This window comes from Embiotoca jacksoni, unplaced genomic scaffold, assembly GCF_022577435.1.
Source record: "Embiotoca jacksoni isolate LCO1_2020_lvr unplaced genomic scaffold, fEmbJac1.0.p SCAF_41, whole genome shotgun sequence".
Taxonomy (NCBI): domain Eukaryota; kingdom Metazoa; phylum Chordata; class Actinopteri; family Embiotocidae; genus Embiotoca; species Embiotoca jacksoni.
Window position 1 is genome coordinate 1,735,560 of NW_027185394.1, and position 14,520 is coordinate 1,750,079.

At 40.2% G+C, this 14,520-nt stretch overlaps 3 gene segments (V, D, J or C); 1 reads left to right on the forward strand and 2 right to left on the reverse strand.

Annotated features, from left to right (window-relative positions):
• Window positions 1–6,623: 6,623 nt before the first annotated feature.
• On the reverse strand, window positions 6,624–9,870 carry LOC138209837 (immunoglobulin kappa constant-like). The segment is given in 3 exon segments: window positions 6,624–7,132; window positions 7,928–8,035; window positions 9,816–9,870. Coding segments are annotated over 3 exon segments (507 nt in total).
• Window positions 9,871–10,781: 911 nt separating this feature from the next.
• On the forward strand, window positions 10,782–11,334 carry LOC138209838 (immunoglobulin kappa variable 3-11-like). The segment is given in 2 exon segments: window positions 10,782–10,830; window positions 11,027–11,334. Coding segments are annotated over 2 exon segments (357 nt in total).
• A 1,899-nt stretch (window positions 11,335–13,233) lies between these two features.
• On the reverse strand, window positions 13,234–13,764 carry LOC138209912 (immunoglobulin kappa constant-like). The segment is given in 1 exon segment: window positions 13,234–13,764. A coding segment is annotated over 1 exon segment (270 nt).
• Window positions 13,765–14,520: the final 756 nt, after the last annotated feature.

The window sequence follows — 14,520 nt, forward strand, 5'->3', positions numbered from 1 at the left end:
ACACACACACACACACACACACACACACACACACACACACACACACTACATATAACTTGATAAATATAATCACTTCAAACATATTTTGTTTCAGAACTATAGATAAGAAGTTGAACCTTTAACACATTTATTTCAGAGATCAACTTTAAATGAATAAATTTAAATGTCCAATTCATAGAATAAAAAATTCCACACGAGGAAAACTGAAGTTGTTTGAACAGAAATATTTCTTATTTAAAGTCAAAGTGAGGATTTATGTTTGTTGTCTTCATGTCGGCAGGAATGACTTCAAACTCAGGCGTCATTATTGATAGAACAGGAAGGACTTTTATTCAACACTCACCTTCCTTTTTAAATCATAAAACCTTCAAAATAAATGTGTTGAATGTTCTCAAAAGGGTTGAAACAGATTTTAAATAAACAGAAAAAGATGGATTATGTAAATCTGGAGAATTTATTTAAATTGCAGCATCTGTATGTCAAATATTTTTACAAGAACAAAAAGATACGAGAAAAATGGAGAAAATATTCAGAATAAATTTCAGTGCAACCAGATTATTGATTGATTTTAACATGATGTCAGTCTGTTTGACGTGAAGCCTTCACGGATGTTGAAAGTATTTAATATTTCAAATATCACACAAACACAACCCACAACAACAGGTCACATTAACAGAGGCCTGTTACTGTGACCTCTATGAGTCACACCTGTCCAACAATCCTGCTGTTTAATCAGCACCTTGATGTTCTACACCTGTCAGGTGGACGGATGATCTCAGAAAAGGTGAATCGATCACTGACAGGAATTTAACAAACTTGTGATCAAAATTTAATAGAAATAAACTTTTGTGTGTATTAAAGAAATCTGAGATGTTTTTACTTGAACTAATAAAAAATGGGACAAAAACTAACACCTTGTTTTATCTATGTTTGAAGAGGGAATTTAGAAAATACACATTTTTAATTATTGTCTTGTTAATTTCCCTCAAAACAGATTCATTATTAAGACGCGAGAAACTGTAAGAACAACATACAACAAGTTTTACCAACATTAAAATGAGTAAATACATTAACAATCTACCTTCCTTTAAACTGACTGATTCATTGATCAACTCACTGAAACTATTTAAATGAAACAGGAAGCTTTCTGAAATAAGATTTACCCTGAAGAGGAAAACTGAATATAAAATCTGACAAAATGTGTTGATATTTTTTTCCAATTAATCCTCTGATAAACTGATTGATAAATTTATAAACATCACAAGACTGATAAAAGTCCCTGTTGGAGTCGGTCGGATCATTTCCATAGAGAGCCACTTTGCATCAGCAGCACCATGCTCCAGTGCTCTGGGACACTTTATAGTCCTGAGAGTTTGAACACTGGATGACTGACAGCTGTCCTTCATGACAACAGAAGCCACAGAAATCCTCCTCATCAGAAACATGACTTTGACCTGCGTCCTCATCTGGACTCTCCTCTGCTGCTGCTTCACAGGTAAAGTCCAGAGAATCCAACTCCTCTCCTCTATGAACATCCGTCCCTCTGAAATGAAGCCCACAAAACCGTGACGCTGCTTTATGTTGTTGTCTCTGTATCCTCAGAGTCCAGAGGCCAGGTCACAGTGACTCAGTCTGGAGCAGTGAGCTCTGCTCTGGGAGGCTCCGCCACCATCACATGTACAACCAGTCAGGACGTTCGTTTTTCCAACAACTACCATCGTTTAGCCTGGTACCAACAGAAAGATGGAGGAGTTCCTAAACTTCTCATTTATAGATCTAGCACCAGACAATCAGGGATTTCAGATCGTTTTACAGGCAGTGGATCAAACTCTGACTTCACTCTGACCATCAGAGGAGTCCAGGCTGAAGATGCAGCAGTTTACTACTGTCAGAGTCTTCATTACATCAACAGTCAGTGGTTGTTCACACAGTGAAAAAGCGTCGTACAAAAACCTCCCTCAGTCAGACTGAACAGAAACTGAACTGATACAGTTCACTGAGTACACACACACACACACACACACACACACACACACACACACACACACACACACACACACACACACATCAGAATTTATTATAACATTCATCTCAAGCACCCTATGATAATCCATTTACATGAATACACTTCTTTTGATCTATCTGGAGGACATGAACGTTTTGTTTCTACATTTTTCACGAACCCATTCGCGGCTTTGATGTGTTGATGTATCAGAATTTTAAGTCAGTCACACCATCAGAGGTTTGGAAAGTAGTTTCAAACTGTACCTGATTTTGCGAAACAGTTTTTACGAAGAATTAAAAGCATTTTTCAAAATAAATATCTGACTGAGAGTCCAACGTATCAACTGCAAAACATGACCAGAGTAGTGAGTGACCAAAGGAAGAAGTTAAAGAGTGATAAAACTGACCATACCGGCATATTGTTTTGTTTTTATTTTACTTTTTTTCCATCCACTTCACAGCACTGAGACTTCTCTTGTTTAGGTCTTTCATGACATCCAGTTGGACACAGACAGTGCCAGAGTTTCAGTCTGAGTATTACTGGAATATCAGCGCTGCATTGGACGCAGTTGACATCATATTTAACTGGACTGATTAGTAAACTGGATGTGACCTCCTGGCACAGTATTAAACTGATTTGAATCTCACTGAGAGAACAGGGATGTCATTGTGTCTATTTTTAATTAGAATTCGAGCAGAGAAAAATGACATGAGGAGTTCCCCAAGACTCCTTTCTGGGGCTTCTTCTGTTCAGCATTGACTTGCTCTCACTAACTTATATTGCAGAAAAAGGAACATTATATTCCCATAATTAAGTAGATGATACACCAATTTACGTAAAAAATATCACCAGGGGAGCATAATCCCATAAAAGCTCTGAGTAGCTGCTTTGAAAAAATAAATATTTGGATGTGTCAGAAGTTTCTTCAATTAGATAAAACAGAAGTAATTGTTTTGGAGAAAAAGAAGAATGATGAAAGGTCACCACTTATCCTCAGTCTGTAAAGTTAAAAGCATAGACCGTATGTGAAAGTGGACTTACCTTCCAAGTCTGAAAATTAAGTCAGTGTGTAAGTACCTCAGTGTTCCTAGCTGCAGTTCTACCAAAAGCCACTAGAGGCTGGCCTCCAAACAGCTCTCGTTCCAAAGACTCCGACTGAAATTCTCTCATTAAATAAAAAGTCAATCATCATTTTTCTCCCACATGAATTATGCGGTTTTAGAACAATTTCATGGTGTGATGTGTGAAGCTGATTAGATTCCCCTATTAAAAGTTTTGCGACTATTTTTGAATAGATTTGACTGTCAAGTTACTTCTCACTGTGAGGCAACTCAACCACTACACAATGAAAAAAAAAGTCTCTTTTGGACTTTGTTTTGTGGCTGTGTCTTACCCTTACAGGAACTCGCCTTGGGAGGTCTCGCCCTCTGTGAACCTTGTGTGTTACCTCGGCGGGTAAACCATGAACCGTGTGTGTTGCGTTACCTCGGCGGGGCTCGAACCCTTGTCTTCATGGGGGCATTTCCAGGTGGGAGTCAGCGTCGTAGACCGAAGGACTATCTTTGGCACTGGAGAATGAGTCGTAGCCGGAGAAAGTGTACCACGGAGTTCACTCAGAGCTTCCAGAGACTCAGCCGACAGTCTGGTTAACTCAACAGGTAAAATATTCTACTTCACCAAGGTTGATATTGATGGTTCAGATTCCACCTGTTGATGGTGATTCAACTTTTAGTGAAATTGAAACATTTGAGGAAATTGAACATGTTTTGCATTCACAACACATTACAGGAAGATATTTAATATCACACCAGACCAACTTGAAAACACGTATATCTACTATCCAAAGAATGTCTATGGTAATTTTGGTCCCATTTGAATGAATATTTGTGGACGGTGGAGTTATGGGTTGGAGTTTTAATTCTTAATTATAATGTTTTTCTTAAGTTAAGAGAAAATTAGTTTAGATAGGACTTTATACATGTATTCTGAATTGAAAAAAATAAAACGCGGTGTGCCGGAGTGCGAGGGCCCGTACATCACTGCATGCAGTTTTAATTTCATCTGGTTTTGTAGAAAGATATAGCTGAGTGTCATCTGCATCACAATGGAAGTTGATGCAGTGCTTCCTGGTGACATCTGCTCATGGAAGCATGTACAAAGTAAAAAGTATTGGGCCTAACACTGAGCCCTGTGGAACTCCATAACTAAATATTGTTTGTCTGGAAGACTCATTGTTGACATGGACAAAATGGAATCTATTTGATAAGTAGGATTTGAACCAGTCTAATGCAGTTCATTTATTCCTCATAAAGTCTTCAGGTGTTGGAGACTGGAGGGAAGGACTGAGGCCATCTGGTGGTCAGAGGTTGAACAGCAGAGACCAGAAAGATCCACAAAAATTTAGAAATCACGGGTGAAAGCAGAGAAACAGGCAGAAGGACACATCAGAAATTTTGAATTAGAATCATTTTCTGTTTCATTAGATTTATTTTCAGAAAGATGCAATTAACATTAAACGTGTTGAATTTAATCTAATTACCTGATGATGTACATTTAATTCACAGCTTTGAGAAATCAGAATCTGAAATTGTTTTTTTGTGAACAATTGAAAAATTTACTCCAGTTTCTAAATAATAAACTTCATTCAAATTCATGTGGTTTTTTTTTAAGACATCTAAATGTGAACTATGTTTCAAACATATAAATATTGAAGGTATTCCCCAAATAAGTTTAAAGTGGTGGCTGAATTTTTTTTTTTATAACCCATTCACTTTTCTAATTTGCTGCATAAATACGACCAAAAACATCATCAGGTTTTCACAAGTCCTTAAAGTAAACAGTGACAACTCAAATAAACAAATTAGATTAAAGAAATTCTATCAAGGTCAGATGTCAAGATCAAATTAATCCTCTGATTAACTGATTGATAAATTTATAAACATCACAAGACTGATAAAAGACCCTGTTGGAGTCGGTCGGATCATTTCCATAGAGAGCCACTTTGCATCAGCAGCACCATGCTCCAGTGCTCTGGGACACTTTATAGTCCTGAGAGTTTGAACACTGGATGACTGACAGCTGTCCTTCATGACAACAGAAGCCACAGAAATCCTCCTCATCAGAAACATGACTTTGACCTGCGTCCTCATCTGGACTCTCCTCTGCTGCTGCTTCACAGGTAAAGTCCAGAGAATCCAACTCCTCTCCTCTATGAACATCCGTCCCTCTGAAATGAAGCCCACAAAACCGTGACGCTGCTTTATGTTGTTGTCTCTGTATCCTCAGAGTCCAGAGGCCAGGTCACAGTGACTCAGTCTGGAGCAGTGAGCTCTGCTCTGGGAGGCTCCGCCACCATCACATGTACAACCAGTCAGAAGGTTTATAATGGGGATTTTTTATCCTGGTACCAACAGAAAGATGGAGGAGTTCCCAAACTTCTCATTTATAGATCTAGCAGCAGACAATCAGGGATTTCAGATCATTTTACAGGCAGTGGATCAAACTCTGACTTCACTCTGATCATCAGAGGAGTCCAGGCTGAAGATGCAGCAGTTTACTACTGTCAGAGTTTTCATGTCATCAACAGTCAGCATGTGTTCACACAGTGAAAAAGCGTCGTACAAAAACCTCCCTCAGTCAGACTGAACAGAAACTGAACTGATACAGTTCACTGAGTACACACACACACACACACACACACACACACACACACACACACACACACACACACACTGACATGGTTCTGTAAAATCACTGTATGCTGATGATATTCTACTATCAACCAATCAGCACGTTTCCTTTCTTTTTCCTCCTCTCTGATTAATCCAGATCCAAACTCAACCAGGAAATGAAAACCTCCTTTAACAGAGCGCTGGTCCTCGTTACAGTAAAGATTGTTCTGCTCACACTGAACATCCACAAACAGAGGATCACTCTGCACCGACCCCGGGCCTTCAAAAGCACACACATAATTCCCAGCATCCTCTGCGCTGGCTCGGTGTTGTGGCCAGTCTTCTTTTTGCATTTCTAAAACAAACATTCCCGGCAGTTTACAGGAAGTTTCACATCTTAGAGTCCCACTCTGTCCTTCTTTCACACTTTCACACAGCCAATCAGGTTGTTTAAGAATTCATAGAGGCGGTGTCAGGTTTCAGAGGCAGGTATACCTGAGTATCGTCAGCGTAGAAGTGTGACGCAATCTTGGTTGTTTTAAACAGAGATCCAAGAGGTTGCATTTATAAACATATAAAACAGAATTGGACCCGGTAGGTTCTCTTTTATAGGACTTGTGTTCAAATCTGAGGATTTCATGTTCATGAAGAAATATCGAAAATTCCGTCAAACTTTCTAGCACCACTGTATGTGCTGTGATGAGAGGCTATTTTACTTTTCTCATGTTTTACATCTTTTGTGAGATTTTAGATTCATTTAACAATCATTGTGAACTTTTCAATTCTGCCCACATAATTCTTGGTGTTATTACAGAGTTAAATGAGCTCTTAGATTTTTAATATGATCAATAAAAAATATGCTCGACCATTACTTTAATATTTGGAGAGTTTAAGTGGAATAAAACATCTGATGAAAGAAATCTTTACTTGGAAACATTTTTGATTTGAAGACAAAGATCTTTATTTCACTGAAAACATGAACAACTGTCATGATGAAGAGGAAAATGAAACTATTTGAATCTTTATTTAGTCACATCAAAGAAGGAAAGACAGAGTTCCAGATTGAGAGCAGTATCAGAGTGAAACCAGTATGAGAGTCTCAGTGAGGCAGGTCAGGACTGGGAGCACTGGTCTCTCCTCAGTGTCTCTGAGATGGGAGTCTGGGAGCCCCGGGTGGCCTCACAGGTCACAGAGCCCACCTTCCCCCACTGGTCTGCAGGGAGCCTCAGGGTGCTGCTCCAGCTGTAGCGGCCGTCCTTCTCCAGCACAGCGAGGCTCCTGCTCTCCTCCCAGCTGATGCTGCTGCTGCTGCTGCTGCTGCTGCCGTCCACCTTCCAGGCCAGACTCCAGTCTGAGGGGAAGCCCTTGTTGGCCAGGCACATGAGGGTGGCCTTCTCATTCTTCTGCAGCTCCTCCACGGAGGGGGGCAGCACCGTCAGGGTGGGACGGGCATCACCTAGGAGACACCACTCAGGTTAGAGGACAGGAAATGCAGTTGGACACCTTCACTGGGAGACAGTTCATTTGGTCCTTTAAGGAGTTTCAGTCAGATGTTTTTTCTGCTCCACCAGTCACTCACTCACACATTGTTTCACTTCCCTTTAAGAAGCATCTCATGCAAATCAGCACAGAGAGAATCATCGTACAGTTTACACTGAAATATGTCAAACTATTCTGAAAATTAAAGAAGCAGATGTGGAACAATTTACAATCAAAGTTTTTCTGATCATCATCATTAAAAGTCTGAACGACACGTTCGTTTAAAGGATTTAGTGGAAACAAGAACAGGAAAGAAACTCACCAACGTAAAATGTTCTACATGTGGATTTTAATGATTATTTAACTTTTTAAGTAATTTCAAACTAAATTTGAAACCATATTTGACACGATAATAAAATAGATGATTTTGCTAACTTACAAATATGCATTTTTATCTTCAATCTGTCCAGTTTTAATGATAGAATTTGTATTCAACCTAACAACAATTATTGCGCTGGAAAATCACAAACTAATCAGAGGAGGAATAAAGTTTTATCTTTTCTACACATCAAGTTCTTTAAACTTCAGTCTGACAGTGAAAATGTCAAAAGTTTAACTGAGTTATCGGCTCCATGATATAAGAAGACAAATACAAATATAAATTCAAACATTGCTGCAACCAAAAAGTTTCATTTTCCATCTAAAACTAAACAAACAACACTCAAATTAGTTTACTATTTCCATTTTAGTATTGAAAAGAGAATAAACTTACTTCCAATATCCAGTCTGGTTCCTCCACCGAACGTGTACCACAGTGATACAAACTCATTGAACCGCCGTACAAAAACCTCTGACTGTAGAGAGACACGGCTCTCTGACTCTGAAACAAACAAACTCACCAAAACAACTTACTGCTTTTATAAATTTTTCAGCTGATAGGAAAAACGAAAATAACAGTGTAACAAAATATTAGAATTTATCATTTTGTTTTTAACTCCATTTCAAAAAAGATTGGGACGCTTTGGGAAATGTAAATAAATAAAGAACAGGATGATTTGCAAATTCCATAAACACACTTTTAATTGAAAATGGAACAAAGGCAACATATCAACATTCAAAATGAGAAATATATTCTCATTTTGAATTTGACAGGGTCATATTGTCAACTGTGTTGCATCAGCTCTTCTTTTAACAACACTGTGAACATTTGGGAACTGAGGAGATCAGTTGCTGGAGTTTTGAAAGTGAAATGTTATCCACTTTGATCTGATATAGAATTTGAGCTGATCAACACTTTGGGATCTCCTTTGTTATATTTTTCTTTCACTATGCACCAATTGTTTTTCAGTGGGTTACAGGTCTGGGCTGCAGGAAGGCCGGTTTATCACCCGGAGTCTTCTACTAGAGAGCCATGTAGTTGTAATATGTGCAGAATTTAGTTTACCATTGTCTTGTTGAAATAAGCAAGAATTCTCCTGAAAACATGACGTTGTTTGGATGTCAGCATATGTTGCACGAAATCAAGTATTTATCCTTCAGCATTCACGGTGCCTTCCCACTCTAGTGCGTCCCTGCATCATCACAGTTGTAACTTTTGAATTTTGTCCTGATAACCAGCTGGGTGGTCCCTCTCCTTTCCAGACTGGAGGACACAGTGCCCATGATATCCAAAAAGAATTATTAATTTTGATTTGTCTGACCACAGGACAGTTTTCCTCTTCACCTCAGAGAAGGCGGCGGCGAGTCTGGTTCATGTTTTTATCTTGTTTCCTCTTTGGAGAGTTTTAACCTGAATTTGATGATGCAGCGATGAACTGTGTTCAGAAACAACAGTTTTCAGAAGTGTTCCTGAGCCCATGCAGTGATTTCCACGACAGAATTGTGTCTGGTTTAAATGCAGTGCTGCCTGAGCGCCCGAAGATCTCCACCATCCAATATTAGTTTTCAGCGTTGTTCCTTGTGTCCAGATATTTGTCTGGATTCATGGAATCTTTTAAAAATATTATGAACTGTAGATGATGAGATCATAAATTCTTGGCAATTTTCCATCGAGTAACAACTGATTGATAAATTTATAAACATCACAAGACTGATAAAAGTCCCTGTTGGAGTCGGTCGGATCATTTCCATAGAGAGCCACTTTGCATCAGCAGCACCATGCTCCAGTGCTCTGGGACACTTTATAGTCCTGAGAGTTTGAACACTGGATGACTGACAGCTGTCCTTCATGACAACAGAAGCCACAGAAATCCTCCTCATCAGAAACATGACTTTGACCTGCGTCCTCATCTGGACTCTCCTCTGCTGCTGCTTCACAGGTAAAGTCCAGAGAATCCAACTCCTGTCCTCTATGAACATCCGTCCCTCTGAAATGAAGCCCACAAAACCGTGACGCTGCTTTATGTTGTTGTCTCTGTATCCTCAGAGTCCAGAGGCCAGGTCACAGTGACTCAGTCTGGAGCAGTGAGCTCTGCTCTGGGAGGCTCCGCCACCATCACATGTACAACCAGTCAGAACGTTTATAATGGGAATTATTTATCCTGGTACCAACAGAAAGATGGAGGAGTTCCTAAACTTCTCATTTACTATGCTAGCACCAGACAATCAGTGATTTCAGATCATTTTATAGGCAGTGGATCAAACTCTGACTTCACTCTGACCATCAGAGGAGTCCAGGCTGAAGATGCAGCAGTTTACTACTGTCAGAGTGCTCATCATATCAACAGTCAGTGGTTGTTCACACAGTGAAAAAGCGTCGTACAAAAACCTCCCTCAGTCAGACTGAACAGAAACTGAACTGATACAGTTCACTGAGTACACACACACACACACACACACACACACACACACACACACACACACACAGCATCACTGTTTTTACCTTCAATTAATGAATATTCTTTGTCTACTATTAAAATCCAATGTTTATGTCCAAGTTCTTTTTCAGTCAGGAAGACTCAACCTTTGACAGTTAAAGAAAAAGAAGGTTTGTCATGACCTTTGACCTCTGCTTCACACTAGATCACAGCTGGTTCAACCACCTCCACATGAAATAAAATCTGAAGCTGCAGATCCACATCAGAAACCATCATTAAAGATGAGCCAAAGAAAACCAACACACCCCTGAAAGCTCAGAAAATATGACTTTAAATATTCCCATTCATGAAAAATAAATAAAAACCCTGTTAACTGGAGTCATGTTCAGAACTTGTGGTTGGACTCTTGTAGAGCCGGTGATGTGAGCTCCTCTGCGGCAGCATCTCCTCACATCACTGGTGAATTGCGTGACATGTCAACATTACACACCTGAACACGTCCAGGCTGCGTTTCTAGAACTGATTTTTGTCACATTTCCCACCTGGAACAACAGAACCAAACTGTCCAGCAGCCAAAGTGAACTACTCAGAAGATGGTTCAGTGTCCTCTCCATGTGAAGGTGTGAATATGTGGTGTGCTGCTCTGAGCAGTGAGTGGGAAACAGCTGGATGTGTTGAGGACAGCTCCCGCTGACTGACTGTGTGTTTGCATACGTGTCCTGCCTCTCTGCTGCGGGACATTAAGAGCTCGGCGTCCATCGGCGTCTGTCCAGGTCTTTCAGAGCCACCGACACCGCCGGCAGCACCGCGATGACGTCACTGCCTCTCCTGCTGGCCGCCCTGGGGCTCCTCGTTCAGGGTGAGTCTCTCTTCTGCTTCAGGATGCAGCCGGGTTCACCACAGCGACGCTCCGCTGGGATGGAGAACCAGTGAAACCTTCTTCCATCCGTTCTCCATGTTCAAAGAAACCATCCTCTTCAGTTTTGGACGCCGGTCGTCTTTCTTGGAGCTGGATTTGTCTCCGTAACTCTTCTCCTCTGTTTTCATGATTTCAGGTTCATCGGGGGAAATCGTCCTGACTCAGTCTGCTGGATCTCAGTCTGTTGCTCCAGGACAGACTGGCTCCATCTCCTGTACAACCAGTTCAAACGTTAACACATGCCTCAACTGGTACCTTCAAAAGGACGGAGAATCTCCCAAAATCCTGATTTATTATGCTACAAACCATCAGACTGGAGTTTCAGATCGTTTTAGTGGAAGTGGATCTGGAACCAGTTTCACTCTGACCATCAGAGGAGTTGAGACTGAAGATTCAGGAGTTTATTACTGTCAGCAATGTAGCAGCTTCCCGTTCACACAGTGAAAAAACATCGTACAAAAACCTCCCTCAGTCAGACTGAACAGAAACTGAACAGATACAGTTCACTGAGTACACACACACACACACACACACACACACACACACACACACACACACACACACACACACACACACACACACACACACACACATTTCATAACAGGTATCTAACATGTCCATGTCCTTTTTCCATGACTGAAAAGCATCAAAAAAGTTCAGTGCCAAAGAATGATCTTGAAAGAAATCACATTGCTTTAACTAAAACAAATAGTTCAGTTCAAAACTTCATTTTTAATTTTCCAACATGAACTTTTTGAACTCTAACTGATGATGACTTCCATGTTTTCTGTATCTGCTCACATGTCCAAAACTTTCAATTATCTGAACTCCTCGGCCTTCAGCATCCCCTCATGACCCGTCACTGACTGACTTTCTGAAATCTGCACATTACAATGATCCAGACATGTAAAGATATTCTAATAAATTTAATAAGTTTTTACATAGAATTAAAAGCATTTTTCAAATTAACTATCTGACTTAGAGTCCAACGTATCAACTGCAAAACATGACCAGAGTAGTGAGTGACCAAAGGAAGAAATTAAAGAGTGACAAAACTGACCATACCGGCACATTGTTTTGTTGAGATTTGTCGAGAGCGCCACCTAAAGAGATGCCCCGGCGGCCACATTTACCTAAATTCACGAACTCCGGTGGACACCTGTATCACACCTAAACGCACAAAAAAGTTACATTGCACCGGTACGTCGACAATCAGGGATTTCAGATCATTTTACAGGCAGTGGATCAAACTCTGACTTCACTCTGACCATCAGAGGAGTCCAGGCTGAAGATGCAGCAGTTTACTACTGTCAGAGTTTTCATTACATCAACAGTCAGTGGTTGTTCACACAGTGAAAAAGCGTCGTACAAAAACCTCCCTCAGTCAGACTGAACAGAAACTGAACTGATACAGTTCACTGAGTACACACACACACACACACACACACACACACACTGACATGGTTCTGTAAAATCACTGTATGCTGATGATATTCTTCTATCAACCAATCAGCACGTTTCCTTTCTTTTTCCTCCTCTCTGATTAATCCAGATCCAAACTCAACCAGGAAATGAAAACCTACTTTAACAGAGCGCTGGTCCTCGTTACAGTAAAGATTGTTCTGCTCACACTGAACATCCACAAACAGAGGATCACTCTGCACCGACCCCGGGCCTTCAAAAGCACACACATAATTCCCAGCATCCTCTGCGCTGGCTCGGTGTTGTGGCCAGTCTTCTTTTTGCATTTCTAAACCAAACATTCCCGGCAGTTTACAGGAAGTTTCACATCTTAGAGTCCCACTCTGTCCTTCTTTCACACTTTCACACAGCCAATCAGGTTGTTTAAGAATTCATAGAGGCGGTGTCAGGTTTCAGAGGCAGGTATACCTGAGTATCGTCAGCATAGAAGTGTGACGCAATCTTGGTTGTTTTAAACAGAGATCCAAGAGGTTGCATTTATAAACATATAAAATAGAATTGGACCCAGTAGGTTCTCTTTTATAGGACTTGTGTTCAAATCTGAGGATTTCATGTTCATGCAGAAATATAGAAAATTCCTTCAAAGTTTCTAGCACCACTGTATGTGCTGTGATGAGACGCTATTTTACTTTTCTCATGTTTTACATCTTTTGTGACATTTTAGATTCATTTAACAATCATTGTGAACTTTTCAATTCTGCCCACATAATTCTTGGTTGTTATTACAGAGTTAAATGAGCTCTTAGATTTTTAATATAATCAATAAAAAATATGCTCGACCATTACTTTAATATTTGGAGAGTTTAAGTGGAATAAAACATCTGATGAAAGAAATCTTTACTTGGAAACATTTTTGATTTGAAGACAAAGATCTTTATTTCACTGAAAACATGAACAACTGTCATGATGAAGAGGAAAATGAAACTATTTGAATCTTTATTTAGTCACATCAAAGAAGGAAAGACAGAGTTCCAGATTGAGAGCAGTATCAGAGTGAAACCAGTATGAGAGTCTCAGTGAGGCAGGTCAGGACTGGGAGCACTGGTCTCTCCTCAGTGTCTCTGAGATGGGAGTCTGGGAGCCCCGGGTGGCCTCACAGGTCACAGAGCCCACCTTCCCCCACTGGTCTGCAGGGAGCCTCAGGGTGCTGCTCCAGCTGTAGCGGCCGTCCTTCTCCAGCACAGCGAGGCTCCTGCTCTCCTCCCAGCTGATGCTGCTGCTGCTGCTGCTGCTGCTGCCGTCCACCTTCCAGGCCAGACTCCAGTCTGAGGGGAAGCCCTTGTTGGCCAGGCACATGAGGGTGGCCTTCTCATTCTTCTGCAGCTCCTCCACGGAGGGGGGCAGCACCGTCAGGGTGGGACGAGTATCACCTAGGAGACACCACTCAGGTTAGAGGACAGGAAACACACTTGGACACCTTCACTGGGAGACAGTTCATTTTGTCCTTTAAGGAGTTTCAGTCAGATGTTTTTTCTGCTCCACCAGTCACTCACTCACACATTGTTTCACTTCCCTTTAAGAAGCATCTCATGCAAATCAGCACAGAGAGAATCATCGTACAGTTTACACTGAAATATGTCAAACTACTCTGAAAATAAAAGAAGCAGATGTGGAAAAATGTACAATCAAAATTTTTCTGAACATCATCATTAAAAGTCTGAAAGACACTTTAGTTTAAAGGATTTAGAGGAAACAACAACAGGAAAGAAACTCACCAACATAAAATGTTCTACATGTGGATTTTAATCGTTATTTAACTGTTTAAATTAGTTAAAACTAAATTTGAAACCATATTTGACACGATAATAATATAGATGATTTTGCTAATTTACAAATACGCATCTTTATCTTCAATCTGTCTAGTTTTACTGATAGAATTTGTATTCAACCTAACAACAGTTATTGCGCTGGAAAATCACAAACTAATCAGAGGAGGAATAAAGTTTTATCTTTTCTACACATCAAGTTCTTTAATCTTCAGTCTGACAGTGAAAATGTCAAAAGTTTAACTGAGTTATCGGCTCCATGATATAAGAAGACAAATACAAATATAAATTCAAACATTGCTGCAACCAAAAAGTTTCATTTTCCATCAAACACTAAACAAACAATACTAAAATTATTTTACTATTTCCTTTTTAGTGTTGA